General features: G+C 38.7%; 1 protein-coding gene across 1 annotated transcript in view; it reads right to left on the bottom strand.

Annotated features, from left to right (window-relative positions):
- Positions 1 to 1,243: 1,243 nt before the first annotated feature.
- The window catches only part of Acat2 (Acetyl-CoA acetyltransferase 2), a 72,518-nt gene continuing 52,088 nt past the window's right edge, over positions 1,244 to 21,673 (bottom strand). The window contains exons 6-8 of the mRNA XM_067157531.2: positions 15,851 to 16,042; positions 9,853 to 10,015; positions 1,244 to 3,100 (exon numbers count right to left, since the gene is read on the bottom strand). Coding sequence (XP_067013632.2) covers positions 2,982 to 3,100; positions 9,853 to 10,015; positions 15,851 to 16,042 — 474 coding nt within the window. The 3' untranslated portion in view covers positions 1,244 to 2,981. The remainder of the gene's footprint in view (positions 3,101 to 9,852; positions 10,016 to 15,850; positions 16,043 to 21,673) is intronic.

Here is a 21,673-nt window from a genome sequence, read left to right on the forward strand (position 1 = left end):
AAAATCTCCTAAGTTATAGGAAAATAATAATTCAAGAAGAAACAGTTACCTGCCACATTGGTGGCCGACTACTGAATAGGAGCACAAACTGTCTGCAACTGATCCTTGTAAGTTCAATAAAGTCTACAGGTGAGAAGTTAAAAAGTCTGATTTTTACAGTGGTTTTTTAAAAAAAACCTCATCACCTGTACAATGTGTACAGAGAAAACCACGTTATTCCATGAAATTTCATTGAATTACCTGCGATTTTCGTGCGTATTGCCCATTTCAATAACCCGAATAACCAGGAATTACTGTAATAATAATGCCTCAACTATCATGATAGGAATTTCTACCTGATTCCACTTGAGCTGAGCTGCTTATGTGTCGATTTCAATCAACACTGTCACTAACTCAATAAGATGGCGGAAAATCAAATATATTGGGGGTCACGTTCCTGCGTTTTACTTAATTTTCTCAGGTAAACGCCATATGTATCACCAGGAATCTTTTACAACTCAACATCGTGATAAACTGCCAAATTAACTTATCTTCAACCACTTCCAATATGACACTGTGTACTTAGGGTCTGAAGGCTCACGAAGGGAGATCTCTCTTCTTCTTGACTGCCAAAGGTTATACCAAAAATAGTATAGCTGAGAAGTATTTCCCTTCTACCAACCTTTCCGAACTGGCAAGATGCTGTTCTCTATCCGTCATCTTAACACACACATTTCTTTCACTCCTCAGCCTTTAAGTTCATACTGTTAAGATAGTTAAGTTTCCCAGACTGATGATCACCATACAAAATACACACCCATATAAAAATCTCGTACTCCCTTACAGATACATACATACATGTGAAAAAACACAGCAATAACAAAACTCGTCATTAAGTACATTGCAAATGAATTCGCAGTAATCAATACACCCTTCTGCAACTGATTATGAATGGCCGGACTGAGAAACAGAAGTACGTCACCTCAGCCCAAGAACTCTCTAGAAATTCACATTGCCCGCAATTGTGTAAAATTCTAATTATAAAATTAATTCTAAATATTCTATGGATGTATAATATTAAAAAACAAACAACAATACTTATTCTTTTGTCACCATGCACATTGCAATACAGTAGAACCATAATTATCTGTTGTCTCATCAGAGGAGTGTAATGCCCTGAATCGAGAATCATGGGAGCGCACCCAACAATGCCAAGTCTGAATTCCAGATATAAGAATGGAAATAGATAGCACGCACGCACGCACACACACACGCGCGCGGCTCCTGAATGGAATTCCCAGGGGCCTAGAGGAAGAGCAGGACTATCAGACAAAAGAAACAGAGGCGGTGGCAGTTGGGAAGTCTTTGAAGAACATCATAGCAGTAGCAACAAACTGAGCTAGATGAAGATACAGTTGCCATATTTGTCTTCAACAAAACTGGAGCAATAGTGTATGCGACAAAAATAGGTGAATTATTAAAAAAAAAGAGAGAGCTCTTAATAAAAATAATTATGTTATTGTTTTTACGCCCCACTAACTTACTTTTTTGACCGTTCTAGGAGATGCCGAGGTGCTGGAATTTTGTCTCAAAGGAGTTCTTTCACGTAAATCGACCAACTCGAGGCTGCCATATCTTAGCACCTTCAAATGCCACCAGACTGAGCCACAATCCAACCTGCTGAGTTGGGGTCAGAAGGCCAGTGTATCAACTGTCTGAGCCACTCAGCCTGGTCATGAGCTTTATTTAAAGCAAAAACAATATGAGAATGGTAAAAAACACCTCTTTCACCTCAAAATATACCAATACTGTATTTTTATTTGCAACAGTAAGGCTCCTCATTATATCGAGTTCCGACTCCATGGTTAAATGGTAAGCATGCTGGCCTTTCGTCCTAGAGGTCCGGAGTTCGATTCCTGTCCAGATTGGGGATTTTAACTTTCATTAGTTAATTCTTTGGCTTTGGTGGCTGGGTGTTCACGCCAACTAGAAAGACCTCACCAGGCCTCACCGTAGGTCACACACCATTATCATTCCAATAATATTTTTCATAAACTGCATTATGTCAAAGTACTTTGATCGTTTTTTTTCTTTATGCAGTTAAATTTATTAAAACAATCTGTGCAAGATACAAGTGACTAGTTATACAGAATGTTAAGAATGGCCTTAATGGATGACAGAATTAATACATTCTGTAGGAATACAATCCTGAATCGTGGACAATGGAGTCGACACACCGTGTGCATCAAGCAAAGAGAAAACAGAATGTACCATCTGTTCTACAACAGGAGAGTTATTACTTGAGAGTCTGAAATTATTTCAATATTGTATCGTAATATACAACTCCATGAAGCAACAGCCCCGAAGGGCCATGGCCTACCAAGCAACTCCTGCTCAGCCCAAAGGCCTGCAGATTATGATGTGTCATGTGGTTGGCATGAAGATTTCTCTCGGTTGTTATTCATGGCTTTATAGACCGGGGCTGCTATCTCAACATCAGATAGCTCTGCTAGTGTAATCACATAAGCTGGGTAGACCTCATACCAGCCGCCATATCCAGGTAAAAATCCTGGACCTGGCCGGAAATTGAACCAGGGGCCTACAGGTAAGAGAGGGGAATGCTACCCATACATCGCAGGGTAAACGTAAAAAATCTGGGGCTTCTACAAGAACTTTACTGAACCAGGTATGACAATTTTATAGAACTAGAATGTGGGACAATCCCAGTTTTCTAGTACATATGGCAACCCTAGATAGAGAGCTCCTGTAAGTGCCCAAAGCTAGGAATCAAGTTGAATCACGGAACCAGATAAGCAAGGTTCTACTGTCGTCACTATGCAAGAAAAAACTTGTTAACCTTATCTTAAAATGGAGAAAATGTCATCTCTTTGTCCGTGCCCTCTACCTCAATTATCTCAGCTAAATAATACAGTTTAAGAATGCCTTTTTGTCAAAAGACATAGGTTTTAAGTAGACAAGACTAATAAAAGAGTTGATTAAAATCAATTTCTCTCGACACACATTGCTATACCCATGCCTCCGCCAATGCAGAGGGCAGCCACACCACGTTTTCCTCCTGTGCGCTCCAGGGCATGGAGCAGAGTCACTAGGACACGAGTACCTGAAACAAGCAACATGGGACTGTCAAGTCAGAGGTTCTTTTACATTTCCTAGCCTTACCATCAATATTAATATTACAGAGAAACCTTGCAAGTTCGAATATGCATGATGATCTCAGAAATCATTCAACAGATTTCAGTTTTTCTTTCACCACTGGAGAGTTTATTTCTTCCAGATTATTATAAGCTACAAGTTGCTATGCTAGCTTATCTGGGAAGCAGGTAGACTTTTTTTAAATGTACAGCACATCAGAAATATTTTGATCTAGGATCCTTAAATGAATGTATGTATGTATGTATGTATGTATGTATGTATGTATGTATGTATGTATGTATGTAAAATCTCTACATATAAACTGCCTGTTACAGCTGCCAGACACAGGGCATTATACTATAAAGATATAGAGTATAACCCCAATTTTGTGTGACTTTGAGCGCAAACCTGCATTTAACACAATAAATTTCCAGTCCTGAAAATTATTCCATAATAAGAATGCAATTTTTTATTTGATTTAACGTAATTCACAATAGGGCAAAACACGAATTCAACGTTAAGTAAATATTAAAATTCTCAAATATTTTATTTCTATTCGTTTTGGTTATGGGACATTAAGAACCTATGAAAAAGACTTCATAAGCTTGTTGAGGATGATTCGCAGAAGAGGAGTTTAGAGTGCAGGCACTTAGGGCTAAAGTGAGATGTCAGACTTAGATACACATCTGAATTATCGAGCTTTTACTGTATATTGTACCAAATGCGAATATACTGTTTGCGAGACCATACATGGCAAATATTATACAGCAAGCTATAAGACATAAAACTCTACGTGAATATATATATACAAGATATATACAAGATATAAGGAATTAGTGCATATGCAAAATATGAGTAAAATCACATAAAATTTCTCATATATAGTTGCTTCCAGATAATTCTGTGATTTAACCCTAGAACTGGCAATGTTAAATCTTGTGGTGGCAGCCAGATTTGGCAGCTTTTAACTGTCTATATAAAATGCAAAATATCTGCAAGATATGAAATAAATCTATGAAGTTTTATATATCTACATAAAGCTAATACACTGAGGATTGTTGTACTGACACATTTTCTCACTAGAAAAACTTACTCTGTTCAAAAGGTGTAATTCGTAAATTCAAAATAGTAATAACATTTTCGATCATATGTACACAAAACTCGAACATTTCAACTGAGGTATACAGATTGTCGATAATGCATCTGTAATGCACAAGCAAAGGTTTCATCACTCTGAGAGGTATATTCTTGAAAATACAAGGAAAAATGTATTGGCATGCAATCATTTGTAGGCGTGACTTTGACCACATTATGATAGGTTGCTTTATGGGAAGTTTGTCATCACTTTCACTTCCAATATTTGATGTGAAGAAATAGCCGATAGATCATTCCAAATTTAACTCTTAATCTGTCAATTCATTCTCAATAACCTCAAAGTCAGATCCGTCACTTCCATCTTCCAACAAATTTCACACTAATTCATTACTCAATTTCAATAATGAAGTGAAGATGCAATATTTAGACACACACTGAACTAAATATGTATATAATCAATTAAATAATATATATACACAGTAGTAAATAGTCACACCAAATGGGGAAATTACAAAACAAAATGAAATAGAATAGCAAAGCAGAGCCCGTGAAGGTTTGTTTACAAACACTACATAAATGGTGCTCAAACAGAGGGTCGAGAAACTACACTCATTTATTTCTGTGAAATTGCGCACAAAGAGATTGTAAATACGAATGAAACTGAACTCATGGCTGCTGTGGACAGTGAGAACGACAAGAAGAAGACTGACATGACATCTACTGAAGAAATGAGGAAATTACGAGAAGAAATACGAACATGTCGGATATTTGACAGTGCTACCACAGCAGGGACCAAAGTGTTGAATATTCGACAGTTGCCAGTTCAAGGGTTAAACACAAAGTTTTTTCGCTAGGGGTTGAACATCATACTAACACGTCAAAGGTTTTTGGCATCACGAGGAGGGGAAACGAACGGGTCGTCCACCACTATTAAATTCTGGCTCAGGATGTCTGATCAGTGGCTCCAGGCCTAGCTGAGGCCATGGCTAGGTCGGCAATTTCTAGGGTTGGACGAGGCATTTGGTAATAGTTTATAATCTTAAGATAAAGACACCTTTCGAGTACATTATATAATATGCATGCAGAGAAAAGAGTGAGCTAACAGGCAGGTGGCCAGAAGGATTTGGAAAAAATCCGCACTGAGTTACGAACAGGAGAGAACAATTAATGTCATCCACAAGGAAATCATAAAAGATCACAGATGACATGCAAGACCAATTCTAGAACCTCAAGCTCTGCCGCAACACTGGCTAATCAAAACTGCTGAAGCTCCTTGTTGCTGTCAAACCTAGCGGTCATTTCTCCCTATTCTCATCCATTTCTAAGATCCCTTCCATTGGACTTCTGCCTTTATCGGTGTTATTCAAAATATTGTGGCCCTCGTGGGCAGAAGCTGCCGATGCCTATTTCGACCTTCTTCATGTAAGACTATACAATGTCCCTGTATCATTTTTGCTGTGCTCCCCGATTGAATGCTACATCGTTCAATTAAGAATACATCACTTGCTTCGGAATGTGTCTCTTACACATGGCAGTGATGATTGCTGCTGGTGGCACAGGCCTGTTCGACGGTTCTCTTCCAAAATGGTATTTTTTCAGACGTTCTTTCTTGACACACTGCTTGTTCACTACACTCTGCTTTTAGGTGCTGGGATCTTTGGCTGTCAAGAAGTTCTTTGTAAACACAGTTGCTACCCACGAAGTTTTGAGATTTTGAGTTAACTAGACATACTAGAGGTGGTATAGGTGGTACAGCACCCTATAACCGTAATTTGAGCCCTGGGTGTGACTGCGCGCAATTTCTACAAGTGGCAGGGTAGCACTTGATAATACAGGGGTGTGCGCTGCGGCAGTATTGTTGCCTCGGCAGTGGTATTGTTAGTTGCTGGGATCTCTGGCCATGTTAGAGAGGAGCGGTCTACCTGCTCAGTCAGCATAACTACGCTCAGTTTGGAAAACCTGTTGGAGTGTGGACAAGGATATGGTGTATTCACTGTGAACACTCAAGCAATATTTTCTTGCTTCAGCAATACCATGCTGCGTGCTCGTCACCAGCTGTATATGTTTTTGCACAGCCAAAGATCCCAGCAACTAAAAGCAGAGTGTAGAGAACAAGCAGTGTGTCAAGAAAAAATTTCATAAAACTTGTGTGCCACTGAAATACTCATGCTAGTGATACCATAAGCCTGCTATTCCAGGTTTCCCTGCCTGTCTTTCCTTCCTGTCTATCACAATAATAAACTATAGAAGTGAAAGAGCACTTCCCAGTCTACACTCCCTGCCATATAAGTGCATACACTTACTCTTTCTCCCCTGTTAATACTGAATGTAGTAATTCATAGATATTTTTCAACTGCTTCGCTAACCATACAGTTTAGGGACCCTACTTGCTGACACGAGTCTTACAGTTACTGTAAATCTTGCACTTCGGCACTATACAGTCACGGTCTTTTCCTGACTTGCGAGATTTACGTATTGCCACTGCCGTCCCGTGAAATTCACTTGTGTTACATTTGCGGGTACAAGTGAAGCATGTTTTCTTTTTCTGTAGTATTAAAAATCTGTTTGGGTAATACCAGGTAAGTAGAATTGTTGAGGTCATCGGCCCCTAATGATGCGAAATGAAACGACAAATTAAAAACCCAAAATCCTCCACTGACCACAATTCGAAACGTGAGGATGAAGAATGAATGGACGGATATGAATTTAAAACGATCAGTGGAACTGACCCACAGTGCCTCACATGCTCAGAAGCTGGCGTAGAACAATAGTATTACTGACCAAGGGACTGCCTCTACAGGACGATACTGAAACGATGATGCTTATATTCGAAAGGAGTCCAAAATCTGAGTCATCGGCCCCTCGTAATGGTACTTATCGCTAGAAAAATAGAACCATGGTATTTGTCATGTTGCGGTACTAATCAAGAGTAGCGTAGACTCGCTGGTATTCCACACATTATGGTACTACTCACAAGTAATGAAATTCACACATGTATTACAGACCTACCGTGTTTCGCACATTGCGGCGCCCTTGACAGGCAGCACAAACCTATGGTGTTCATCACCTAAGTGTACTAACCACAGGGACTCGTACTATCCCGTGGTGTTCCTCATATAGTGGGTACTAATCATAGGCAAGCCAACACCATGGGTTCCTTCATCCCATGGTGTCGCTCATATAGTGCTACTAATCACAGGTACTGTAAAAGCCGTCGAGCCCTCGTTTGCTACTAATCACAAATCTATTTGGTACCGTACCCAACATAGTGGTACTACGCGCAAGTAAAAGCGAGCCATGGTGTTCCCCGCATGGTGGTACTAATCACAACGAGTTCCTTGGTTGTATATAATCATCCCTTGATCACCTCTTTTAGTTGCCTCTTACAACAGGCAAGGGATACCATGGGTGTATTCTTCGTCTGCATCCCCCACTCACAGATGGTAAAGTAGAATTGTGGCATGTTCGAATAATACACTTAATAATGTAGTTGGTGTTAAAAATGACGAACGCAGCACTTTATAATACGGTCTTATTTCGTCCAATTTGTACGTACAGAATGCAATTATGATGAATAAGAAGCAAGAACAGCCTGCAAGAACGCTTCCGATGAGGAAAGCAGTGTTACCTCCTCTATGAAGATAAGTTCAGTTGAAACAGAAGGAAATCTCGTAATCAACCTAACCTAATCTTGTCTAGTCACGACTTTGGCACAGTTTGCAGACTCAGCCTTTGTGTATTCTTATTGTCTTACAGCATAGGTACACGTAATATTTAGACTGAGCGCACGGTGTTTGAACTCTGCGCTACAGCAGCTGCCTCAGCCCAACTTACGTCGTGTACAGCCGCCCTGCATTAAGCGTGTATCCAGTCTTATATGAAATCTTACTTTATAAAAGATGCTGGAAGTGTCATCCTCCATAATGAGGGACTTAATAAACACCATTGGGATATTCTGCACAACAATAGCGAGAGGTGACTGTTCACACGACCATTAAGATGCAACCAGGCCTCATCCGAAAGGAACACAAGCCGTGGGTCGAATAAACGATCATTCAATGATGCACGATACCACTCACAACATTTAATGTTATTTGCTTTACGTCCCACTAACTACTTTTACGGTTTTCAGAGACACCGCGGTGCTGTAATTTTGTCCCGCAGGAGTTCCTTTACGTGCCAGTAAATCTACCTACACTAGGCTGACGTATTTGAGCACCTTCAAATACCACTGGACTGAGCCAGTCAGCCCGGCACTCACAGTATCTCACTCTTGTGGCTGGATCAGCGGGTGTTAAACAATGGACACGTGTGAACCTGTATGATTTGACGTGTAACAGCTTTGTAGTTCTGTGTGCCGAAGAAACCAAAACACCAACTTGTGCTAATTTTGTAAGTGATTTATTTGGTGACCGTTCGAGATTCGCACCAATGTCATCTAGCTTTTCCTCCGTTAAAACCGTTTGGGCGCGCACATGTTTTTTTCTTGAGCACTGAGCCAGTAGTTTCAAATTTATTTACAATTATGTGAATCTGTGCTCATGAAGGTGGCACACCAGGAAATTGCTGAACAAATACATAGCACCGACTCGTATTCAAAGTAACTTTTATGAAAATACGGTGTTGCAATGGTAACTGTCTCACCAAGTTAACACCTGAGATTCAGACTGGCTATTGATGCTAGGTTGAAGATGTGCTCGCTCCTTAGAAGGTCAAGAACGATGCGTGCGCCTCCCGTACAGCTGCTTAGGTCTCAGACTAGAAACACCGCTGGACGGTCTGAGTTTACAAGAGAGACACTGTATTTGCTTGTGTGTATTATTACGGTGTGGTTTCAAGTGACCGACAAGTGATAGCAAATTTCAAGAAGGGAGCTGAATTTTTTAAAAATATATTATTATTATTTTACAATTTGTTTTACGTCGCACCGACACAGACTGGTCTTATGGCGACGATGGGATAGGAAAGGCTCAGGAGTGGGAAAGAAGCGGCCGTGGCCTTAATTAAGGTACAGTCCCAGCATTTACCTGGTGTAAAAATAGGTAACCACAAAAAACTATCTTCAGGGTTGCCGACAGTGGGGTTCGAACCCACTATCTCCTGGATGCAAGCTCACAGCTTCGCGCCCCTAACCGCACGGCCAACTCGCCTGGCAGCCAAATTATTCACACCAAGCAAACACCGATGAATATGGCTATATTAATGCATATATCAAAATAAAGGCAGAAATATATAACATTAAGTGAGGATGAGAGAGAGAGTGTGTATTTCCTCAATTCCTCATCGAGCTTGAAAACCAACTTAACTATGAATATCTTGATTGATCATTTACTTGGGTAAAGAAACCTCCATTATAGATACATTGAGTTAGTTTGATGATGGTTATGTCTCGTGATTTCAAGCGGGCAACAGTGATGAGCCATTAAAACAAAGAAAAACATGAAGAGAGAGAGAGATTAGGGTAGCGAGACGAGTACTATAAAAGGAGGTGACTGGAGCAAACATGTAGCAAAACAGGGGGAGGCATTTAGAGGATACAACAAGAGAACAACTTTACAAAGACTGAAATACATGGAAGTACATCATTCGCACAAATCCTGCCTGTTAAATTCTCCCGCTACTCACCCGACGCTCCAAGCGGATGGCCAAGAGCAACGGCGCCACCGCAGATGTTGACTTTCTTGATGTCCACTCCCAGATTTCTTACGCAACCCAGCAACTGGGCGGCAAAGGCTTCGTTCACCTCAAATAGATCCACATCGTCTAGTCTCCAGCCCGCTTTAATGAGCTGAAATAAAACAAGTCATCACATCATTTGTACCTTAACCTACTTGTTGCTACAATGCACTAACGAACCGTACTACTGTGGTACAGGAGGCTTGTTAAAAAAATAACCAAATGTTGATTATACAACCAAGGTTAAGGTTAAAGGAAAAATCCTAAATTCCAATACTTTCTGTTTAATAGCTAGTTTATGTAACTACAAAAAAACTTCAGCTTGAAGTCCACTTGACTGACTGAAAGAATAATACAGATTTTGTCCCTCTGGTTTGGAACATCTTCGTATCCATTATTTTCCTTAAGGCGACACTCCGGAGATAAAAAGATACGGGTTTACACGAAACTTAGTGGGAATGTCACCTACATAAAAGTAGACATATCACAAACATTTCTTTCATATACAATTAATGGTTTTTCCAAAAAAAAATTTTTTTTGAAATTTTTAATTCCATTTTTTCAAGATATTTAATTAACATGTTAATGTAAATTAGTAATTAGGTAGGCATGCTTCTTTTAAAAGCACTACGTATAGATTTTTCTGTACTGAAGTTTTGTGTAATTTTTACGTTCTAAAATTATGGACTTAAAAATCCCTACTACTTGAAAAAATTCTGCAATAAAAAATTCCATACGCAAGTTTCTTAATAGAGTTGTGATACACATACAGTATTACCCCGCATTTATGTTCCCGACTTTTATGTTTTCCAGTATTTTACAACATTTTTTGTTGGTCCCCTGAGATTTCCTATGCTCACAATGTATTAAAATCCTCAAATTTACGTTTGCAACATTATACCTCCCACTATTTAAGCCACGACAGGCCGTTTGAGAGGAAAAAATTTGAGGTAAAATGGCGTTGCAACTAACCTAAAATGCCTTTGAGTAACCATGGCATGGTGACCAAATCAAACAACCATGGTCTATAATAACTCTTCGAACTCTCAGTACTGAACTTCTGCCTAACCAACGCAGCGCATTCTTTGATATCACGTGTTTTCCACAATGTCCTAAACCTTATTTTCAAATCCGACAACGATAAAGTGCCCATTAATCTTTCAACAAGAAATCTGACAATGAGTTGAATTAACAAAACCGCAAAGGAGAAGAAGATATCGGATGTTTGCTCTATTGCTAAATACAGTATAAGCCACAAGAAGGAGACGTTATCAAGTGCGTCAGTATTTGTCTTGTCTGAGTTCATTATTTCACAGTCATTGTATGCAGCTGTGAACTTGCATTCGGGAGATAGTGGGTTCGAACCCCACCGTCGACAGCCCTGCGGATGGTTTTCAATGGTTTCCCATTTTCCCACCAGACAAATGTTGGGGCTGTACCTTAATTAACTCTTCGCAGGCAGAAACGTATATATGTTCCGTTCGAAAATCATGGGTTTATCAGCCGAGGAGGTACCCAAATATGCTCAGAGATGGCAGGAGCTGTTTTTGCAACTCTTCCAGTGAGGGAAATTCCCACAGCATCTTGCTGAGTTTGTTCTGTTTGTGGGAGTTACGTAATACATATGCTGTGTGACACAGTTTTCTCGTGTGCGTACTTCCTATGTATATTCGTGGTTTTCCGGTAAAATGGATCAGGGATACAGACAGTGTCAATATTGGATAATACGGTCGAAGAGTGTCTGAATTTAGAGAATGCAAGTCTGAGGACGAAAATTATTTCTCTAGCTCTTCTGAGTGCAACAGGGACACAAGTGACGTTGACACAGCAACAGAGCGGATGACTGGACGGACGTGAGTAATTATAATCTATTAGCTTCATGTCCGTATTGATAGATACTACAACGTAAAAGTAATTGAGAAGTCTCCACCTTATCAATACATTAATTTATTTACTAAAGTAGTAAATTCTGTCAGTACCGGTTTCGATCCGTAAGGGATCATCCTCAGCTGACACACAAAAAGATTTATATAATTACAAAAACATCACATATGGGAGATTGTACCTTCATTAATAGTCCAATTCAATCAGACATTGAAAGATTGTTTGTTGATATATTAGTGGAGCTTGATCTATTGGCTTAAAAATACCATTGTGTGAGGTATATAACTTTGTTGTGTTCAGGTTATTGAACATCAAGTGGATTTTACACTTATATACACTAGTGTTTGTAATTGCTGTACAGGCTTAAAAATCTATAGTATTGAGGCATATTGTTTCATTGTGTCTAATCTAAAAACACCAAGTTAGTTTTTACATTTCTTGCATTAATTCTGGGACGTTACTTTTTTGTAAAACTAGTCCAATGGACCAGGAGTTAAAAATACTTATTAAAATAGAAAGGATTCTGAATTTAAAATTCCTTGTTGTATGATGCCTCGTGTGCCTATTTTTAACGTAAAATGGGGTTTTACACTTGTTTACATTAATATTATACAATATGTATCAACATTATCAAAAAGTTTTGATCCGACATAGCAAGCCGGTTAAAAATGTTTGTAAACCAGGTGAAATAGTAACAAATGGAAGAGTACAATTCCTTATTCTAATTTTCACTGTTTACATTACTACACTGCACTGGTGAATTAGTAAGTATATTGTAAGTTGAAGCTTATGTTGCTTTATCATTAGTTGCGATTTTCATTTTTGACGTCAAAATTGACAGTGAAAATTAGAATAAGGAATTGTACTCTTCCATTTGTTACTATTTCACCTGGTTTACAAACATTTTTAACCGGCTTGCTATGTCGGATCAAAACTTTTTGATAATGTTGATACATATTGTATAATATTAATGTAAACAAGTGTAAACCCCATTTTACGTTAAAAATAGGCACACGAGGCAACATACAACAAGGAATTTTAAATTCAGAATCCTTTCTATTTTAATAAGTATTTTTAACTCCTGGTCCATTGGACTAGTTTTACAAAAAAGTAACGTCCCAGAATTAATGCAAGAAATGTAAAAACTAACTTGGTGTTTTTAGATTAGACACAATGAAACAATATGCCTCAATACTATAGATTTTTAAGCCTGTACAGCAATTACAAACACTAGTGTATATAAGTGTAAAATCCACTTGATGTTCAATAACCTGAACACAACAAAGTTATATACCTCACACAATGGTATTTTTAAGCCAATAGATCAAGCTCCACTAATATATCAACAAACAATCTTTCAATGTCTGATTGAATTGGACTATTAATGAAGGTACAATCTCCCATATGTGATGTTTTTGTAATTATATAAATCTTTTTGTGTGTCAGCTGAGGATGATCCCTTACGGATCGAAACCGGTACTGACAGAATTTACTACTTTAGTAAATAAATTAATGTATTGATAAGGTGGAGACTTCTCAATTACTTTTATGTTGGACGTGAGTAATAGCAACCCTGGGCCAACAAATATTATTCCCGTTCGTTATACTGATCAAGGGCCAATATTACCATCACACTTTCATTCTGATGCGCCCCCTGTAGAATATTTTCATCTATATCTTTGATAATATTTTCAGTGAAATTAAATTACATGGGAACAAAAGGAAAATACAGGCAACACAAAAAAGTAAATTGAGAAATAAGACACACCCAACATTGCGTGACAAAAGGCATTTATTGGTGTCATCAAAATGGGGCTTCACACCTTGCCAGATGTCAAAGACTATTTTTCAACAGCCTGGGTTAAAAAATGCAATTTTTTATAACCAAAATATCAATGAAAGTAGTTTTTGTACATATATTTCATAATGGTGGACTACAGTGTATTTCTAGTTAACCACTGTCACATCATGAAGTGGAGTGTGCCTTGCGCCGTTCTTCCAATGAAAAAATGATTTTACGATTGTTACTTTGTCTTCAAACGGCTTCAAATTTGGATTTCGACTCCTAAACAAGGTATGTGGTATATTCAGGCATATTTTTATGGTTTTAGTAAATTTCCCAAAAAATTTTGCAATAATTTTTATTTTTGTATTTTCCTTGTCGCCTACGGCCATAAATGACCGCCACCTGCAAAGGGTTAAGGCCACGGCCGCTTCCTTTCCAATACTAGCCGACTGTCGCCATAAGACCTATCTGTGAAGTGATATAAAGCAACTTGTAAAAAAAGAAAATATATATATAAGTGGAGGAAGGGGGGGGGGGGGGGGGGGAACAGGGAAAATTATCTTCAGGGCTGGGTGAATTATTACCTAGATATGTAAAAAAAAAAAGTTACATTCTTTGCATAATATGTAATAAAATGATGTAGTATTACAAATATGTAAAAATCTAATTCAAGAACCATAATTCAACGACATTATTTGCATTTACAGTAGTCTACAAGTAAAGCAATGGAATATGTCATTACATAAAAATCAGGCTCTGAGCAGGCACCAGAAGAAGTACTGTATATATGCGAATACTCTGTATTTTTTAAAAATTTGGCACCACAGAATTCAGATGCACATATTATTCAGGGCAAGGTAGTTACCGTCATAATATCTTGTTATACTTCAGCGCCATGCACGGCGTCTGTAACCTAGTTAGAAGTGAGGTGTGAATCACATGCTAAGTACGGATGCAACTAGTTCTCGTTATCGCTCGTTCACAGCTAAAGAAAAGCTCCTGGTCACTGAAGACACAAAATACTGCAAGCCGTGCAGCAGGAAGGAAAAGAAAAGAAAACATAATAGTAGAAATCTACTTCAAGAAACAAATATTAAAATCTAGGCATTTCATGAAAAAAGCAAAGCATTTGGTCATTGAAAATAGGCTGCATGATTATGTGAATGAAGACAAGTAATATGGATGTGCAGTTACAGGTGAAATGTGTCAGCTAGAAGTTCTAGCTACAGCCCGGGAACTAGGCAAAAAAGGCTTCAGTGGGGCTAGCTAATAAGATTTTTTGATCACAATGGATTGGGCTTTCAGAGGGAACTGTTCACTCATTGGCTTACAGGTGATTATGAAGAACAGGTGTTGAGTTTTCATTGCTATCTAATGAATTTGTGCAGAGAGCATTCTTATAAACTTTCACACACTGGCAACAAGGATCACACGCTGGTCCATTTTGAAATCACACTAAACAACACCGTCATTGAAGAAGAAAATACCACAAGCTGTGCAACAGGAAAAAAGTATGGCATCAGTAGAAGTAGTACAGTAAAACCTTGTTAATTTGAAGTCGTTGGGATGCTAAAATCAGATTCTGAATTACGTGATTTCGAATTGACCACCGCCAACTCGAAATTAAAAAATGCCAACCTTTGCTGCATCGAAAGATCTCTGCGCTCTATGCACTGCTCTTCGTTTGATGAGGGCTGATGTTGGGAATAAGAGAGGGTAGGGTAGAAGGGGGGGGGGGGGGGGTCCAGGGGTAGAGTGGATGGGAAATGGTGTGTCCTGAGGGGTTCTGAGTATGTGATTTTATTCTTGTTTAATGATATCCTTCAAATACTGATTTTTGATTAAGGGAATAGTGGCATCATAAAGAACGTTAGTTTTTTTTTCTGTTATTTAATTAAGACTATGATTTGGGTTGGCGTATTGATCCAGATTTATGCAGTATTCTTCAATGATGCTGAGCAACATACCTTTGGATGTTAATTTGAGAATTTTCAGGTCACCTTCGATATCAGAAAAATTATGTTTAAAATCCACCCTGTGTTGTCCCATGGAGGAGTAACGGTTGTGTTTGACGGCATTAATATGTTTGTAGTGAACAGTTAAAGAAAAGTGCTACGTGTATAAATACAACCACTCAGGGATTTACAGAATGAAATATGTTAACCATGAGGCAAGTGATGTTTGGCAAACAGGTAGGAGTTTTATCATTCATTACTCTGAACGTGTTAATGAAACTAACAACATATGATACAAAACATGATTGTTATAGGTACCTACAGCTTTCTGAATGGCGGGTACCGGGCCCATGCCCATTACAGCAGGGTCCACGCCACTAGTTGCATAGGAAACAATCTGAGCCATGGGAGTGAGTCCTTTTGCTTTGGCCACGTCCTTTCTCATGAGCACCACAGCTGCAGCTCCATCGTTGACACCCGATGCGTTGCCAACGGTTACAGTCCCGGTCCCGTCCTGCAAACAAAGAAGTCGGTTATGGACTGTACTGAAGAGACAGAGATACTGATTAGTTTATTCAAGCCTGTGTTAGTGGTTAAGTCCAATAACTTACATCTGGAGTAATAGTAAACTAAAAAGGAGTCACCATTTTCTGAGTTCTTGATTCAATAGAATTATTTTCATTACATCAGAACATCATTGGTCCACATGGATTTGGACAAAGGAACCCAGAAGGAGAACAACTATTAGATCTGTGCAGAAGAAATGATCTTATAATCAAAAATAAATTCTTCAAAAAAAGAGACAGTCACAGAATAACAAGGTACAGTTGGGATGGCCAGTATAGAACATTGATTGACTACGTAATCACAAATAAAGATGGTGGCAGGTACATCACAGATGTAAAGGTCATCCCTAGTGAAAGCATGGACTGTGACCACAGATTGTTGGTAGTAGACTTCAAACATAAGACAAATGAAACGCAGAAACTTATTACGAAAAAACCAAGGATTAAAACTTGGAAGTTGCAAGAAGTCCAAATAAAGGAAGAATACAAACTAAGGATTCAACAGAGTTTGCCGAAGTGTGAAGTAACCAGCGTTAATGAAGAATGGAAGGCCTTCAAAGACACCTTTGTGGGAGAAGCCAAAAACCTATGTGGAGTTACAAGTTCTATCAAAAGAAAAAAGGAGACACCATGGTGGAATGATAGAGTGAAAACAGCGGTGAAAGAAAGAAACCAAATAAAGAAGGCACTGGACAAGGAGAAACAAAAACAGGGACAAGAACGAAATGAACAAGAAATACAAAGACTTCAAGGAGTATACAGGAACAAGAAACTTGCTGTAAAGAACATTGTAAGGGAAGAAAAAGAGAAGAAATGGAATGAGTTTGCAGACAAACTGGAAGAGGACAGTAGAGGAAATATGAAATTGCTATACAGAGTAGTGAAAAACAAGCGAAGGGATCAAGAGACCATAAAAGCAATAGAACGTGATGATGGAACTCTGGCACAAGAAGAGGGAGAAATTAAACAAGAACTCAAGATCTATTTCGAAAAGCTGCTGAATGGAGATACAGAAAACATAACAACGGATGGAGGAGAGCCAAGTCGAGGAACCACAACTGAACCACCAATTACATGGCTTGAGGTTGAAAATACGCTCAAGAGCATGAAGAAAGGAAAGGCAGTGGGCGTAGATGAACTAAGTGCAGATATACTGAAAGCAGCGGGAGTTCCAGGAATCCAATGGCTCTATAGACTGCTCAACAAGATATGGGAGGAAAATACTATTCCTGAGGACTGGAAGATGGGCATCATTTTACCTCTGTTCAAGAAAGGAAGCCGACGAAAATGTACTAATTACCGTGGTATCACACTACTGTCTCATGTCCTGAAAATATTGGAAAAAATAATAGAGACCAGAATCAGAGATATTGTTGAACCAATTTTGGAAGAAGAGCAGTATGGTTTCAGACCAGGAAGGTCAACTACAGACCTTATATTTGCAATTAGGATGCTAATGGAAAAATACTGGGAGAAGAACAAGCCTTTATTCCTAATATTTTTGGACATTGAGAAAGCATACGATAGTGTACCAAGGGAAAGAATTTGGCAATGCATGAAAGAACTTCAAGTGCGAGATAGCCTCATAGACAAAGTGAAAATGTTGTATAGTGGGAACAGAAGCTGTATTCAAGTAGGATGTGGTTTGTCGGACTGGTTTGAAACAAAGAGAGGAGTGCAGCAGGGCAGCTCATTGTCACCACTTCTATTTATTATTGTAATGGATGTAGTAATGAAATCTATTAAAAGGAAAGAACATGGAGATATCAAAGCCTTCACATTTGCAGATGATGTTGCGATCTGGAGTGACTCAGAAGATGAATTGGGAAAGAGAATACAAAGCTGGAATGAGGAGTTTAAGAAATATGGTTTAAACATCAGCAAGACCAAGACGGTGGTGATGAAAGTGTATGGGGAAGGAGCAGAACCAATAGTCATGTTAAATGAAGCTCAACTGGACAGCGTTCCAGTTTTCAAATACTTGGGTAGCGTTATATCAAATGACAACCTAGCAAAACATGAGATGAACAATCGAATCAATAAGGCAACACAATTCTACCACCAGGTAAGACACCTGCTGTGGGATGAGCAAATACCCATGAAAACAAAAATGACATTGTACAAGTCCTATTATACACCAATTCTTACATACAGTCTCGAAACCACAACACTGACCAATAGAGATAATTCCAAACTTCAGGCAGCTGAAATGAAATTCCTACGCACTATGATCCAGAAAACCAGGAAAGACAAGATTAGGAATGAGAAAATTAGAGAAGTAGGAACAGACAATTCTCTCCTAAATAAGATTCAGATATCAAGACTGAAGTGGTTTGGTCACATGAAGAGGATGCCAGTAAACAGAACTGCAAGGAAGGAATTTGACAGAAAGGTAGAAGGAGGACGACCCGTGGGAAGGCCACGAAGGAAATGGATAGATTTAGTTAAGAGCGATGTAATGCTGAGAGGTCATGATTGGGACAAGTTGGTGGAGGAAGAATGGTACAAGGACAGGATGAGATGGAGGAGGCTCATATACCACACCCGGGAAACTGGAGATGGTTTAGGATGATGATGATGACAATTTGCTGTAATTCATTCTAAATGGTTACCGTGCTGACCTTAGGTCACAGGGGTCCTGGGTTCGATTCCCAACAGGGTCGGGAATTTTAACCCTAATTGGTTAATTCCCATGGCACGGGGATTGGGTGTGTGTGTCATCTTCATCATCACGACATGCAGGTCGCCTACGGGCGTCAAATCTAACGACCTGCATCAGACCTCTCCAAAGGCCACACACCATTATTATTATTATTATTATTATTATTATTATTATTATTATTTATTTTACATACTTTATGCCCCCATTGGAGCACTTTAATCAGTCATATTTAAGTCTAATAGTATTAAGTAATCAGCTTTTAAGCTGCTTTTTCCGCTCCCAAAACTTCTTCATCCTGTCGGACCTGGCCACCGTTTGGTTGTCGGTAATGGTGGACTTCCTTCGTTCAAATGCTATGAGTTTGGATCGTAGGTGTTTATTCCTTAGAATCCTCTACTCCCCTCTGCCTTCAATTTGGACCACTGATAAATTTAATTCTTCTAAATCATTCATGATCTCTGTGAACCAAGTGTTCTTTCTTTTATTTTTACAGAAGTAACTGTTCAACTGCTTCACTAGTCGGGTTTCTGGCAGTCTGAATACATGTCAAACAAAGTCAATCCTCCATTTCTGCATTGTATCTATTATTGATTCGCTTTCACGATATATGACTTCATTAGGTAATAATCTCTATTGGTCATCAACTTGGTGTTTCTTATTGATGACTGTCCTGACGATTCTTCTATCTACTTTCTGCATTTTATTGCTTGTTGATTTAGTATTCAACTAGAAGAGGGTTTCGCTAGCATAAGTTGCTTCGGGTTTTACAACTGTATTGTAATGTTGAAATTCAGCATTCATGGAGAGAGATTTTTTAAAAATAAGTTGCCAGGTGATTCGCTGTGCTCTTTTCAGTTTATATGTTCTGCTGTCGATCAATGTTTTCTCTTTTGTGTTCTAGGTTATAATTCTCCAAGATATTTGAACTTATTCACAATCTTAATTTGTTTGCCACTGTCGAGGTGAATGGCTGGTGCTTCAATTCTGAAGGTCGACATTTCAGTCTTTTCAAACACGATTTGCAGTCCAATTCTTGCATCAATTTTCTAAGACTTCTTCAATCTGAAATTTAGCTTCTTCCCTACTACTTGCTAGTAATGCAAGATTGTGTCCAAATGCTAGGCAATTAAGTTCAATATTTCTGCCTATCTTGATGTTTGAATGACATTTCTTTACCCATTCTCGCATTACTTTTTCCAGGGCACAGTTAAACAATACCGTATTTACGCGAGTAATCCCCGCACATGTTTTAAAATATTTCGAGGCACGAAATTGGGATGTGGGTTTTATTTGCGTCAAGGTTGCCAACACGTTTTCGATGCTGAGTGTACAGTTATGCTTTGTGCAACCGTAGATGGAAGAAAACTGTCCCCATATGTCATATTTAAACGGAAAACAATTTACTCTTAATTCTAAACTGAGTTTACATTTCTTTAAAATAGTACCGTATTTTACAGAGTAATTTAAATTCAAAATTTCTCCGCGTCACGAAAGAACGCGTCTTCCGGAATGTGCAGGGGTAGCTTTCCGCACTTTCACTCACTTTGGTGTTTCTATGGTGTGTTTCATAGTTGAAAATAGAGTGAAATCGTAATTCTTTTGTACTCAGCGTTTTAAGGAACGCCACAATATCACGTAGCAGGCAGTACTTGGAAAAGCAGAATCCGCGAAAATTGGCGAGGGTTGGCATTTCTGAATTACAAGATGGCTGTTAATTCAAAATCACATAATTGGAAGTCCGATTTCTGTATTACAAAGACTTAGAATTAACAAGGTTTACTGTATCGCAAAACTAACATCAGATTTTGCCGGTGTGTTTACATTGCACGAAAAGAATTATCCACCACCGGTCGTGTTACTGTCCAGTGAAAAGAGACGTGTTAGAAGTGTTTTAGGCCCATATTCACCAACATCAGTTACTTTTGCTGTTATCTTAGATTTTCAAAACTCGGATAATCTCATTATCTTGGATAACGCTCACTTCCGTATTCACCACAGAATTTATTATCTCGGTTTACCAAATCTAAGTTTTCGTTTCAATCTGAGTTTGAACCGCAAATTTTTCATACTAACGCATGCCCGTATGGAAAAAAATGACTATGTGCTGCCACCGCTATCGAAATGTAAACCAAGTTTACGATTCCATTCGGGGTTTGCAAATAATTTGCATAAATTCTGTCGGCTATTGAGCAGAAACGAAGAAAGAAGCCTAACATGACTTTCTGAGAGAGTGATTGTTATTAAATCTGGTGGCAGAAAGCATTAACAAAGATAATAAGAAATAAATTATGGCCTACCCATTGTATATTTCACTCAAATTATAAGGCACTATTTCTTCGTTCTTTATTTAAAAGTCACCCAGTCGCGTACCATACAAGATATAATCGAGACTTCATTTTAGGCTTATCTGTGTTGGGAATTCCAGATTATGTTCGATTATACTGACAGTGTCGAAGCTTTAGATAACCTAAAATGTGTCTGGTCGTCGTAGTCCTCAAAATATGCCGCACGTATTTTCATCCATCTAAGACGTTTGTTAATGGCATAATCTCGATCATATTACTTGTCGCTGTGATTTTCTCTAGCAATTAGACATTACAGCCATCTACGAGTAGCCATCTTAGATTTCCCATTCTACCGACCAACCAATCTCCAAACAGATCAGATGTAAGGCTTTTCAGGCGTTTGCTCTATTAACCAGCGTTTCGTCTTAGGTCTGACACTAGACTCATCAGAGTGGGATGTGTCAAACCCTATCCACTGACACTGGAGTGTATGCAGGTGAACTTACCAGAAGCCCTTATAAGAGGCACAGTCTGATAACTGCATACGGGAGATAAATCTCCACAATGGAATTATTGCCCGCCTAGCAATTCCGAATGTAAAATTCTACATTCCCATGGAGGGAATTAGATAT

This window comes from Anabrus simplex, chromosome 13 (assembly GCF_040414725.1).
Source record: "Anabrus simplex isolate iqAnaSimp1 chromosome 13, ASM4041472v1, whole genome shotgun sequence".
In the NCBI taxonomy this organism is placed as follows: Eukaryota; Metazoa; Arthropoda; class Insecta; order Orthoptera; family Tettigoniidae; genus Anabrus; species Anabrus simplex.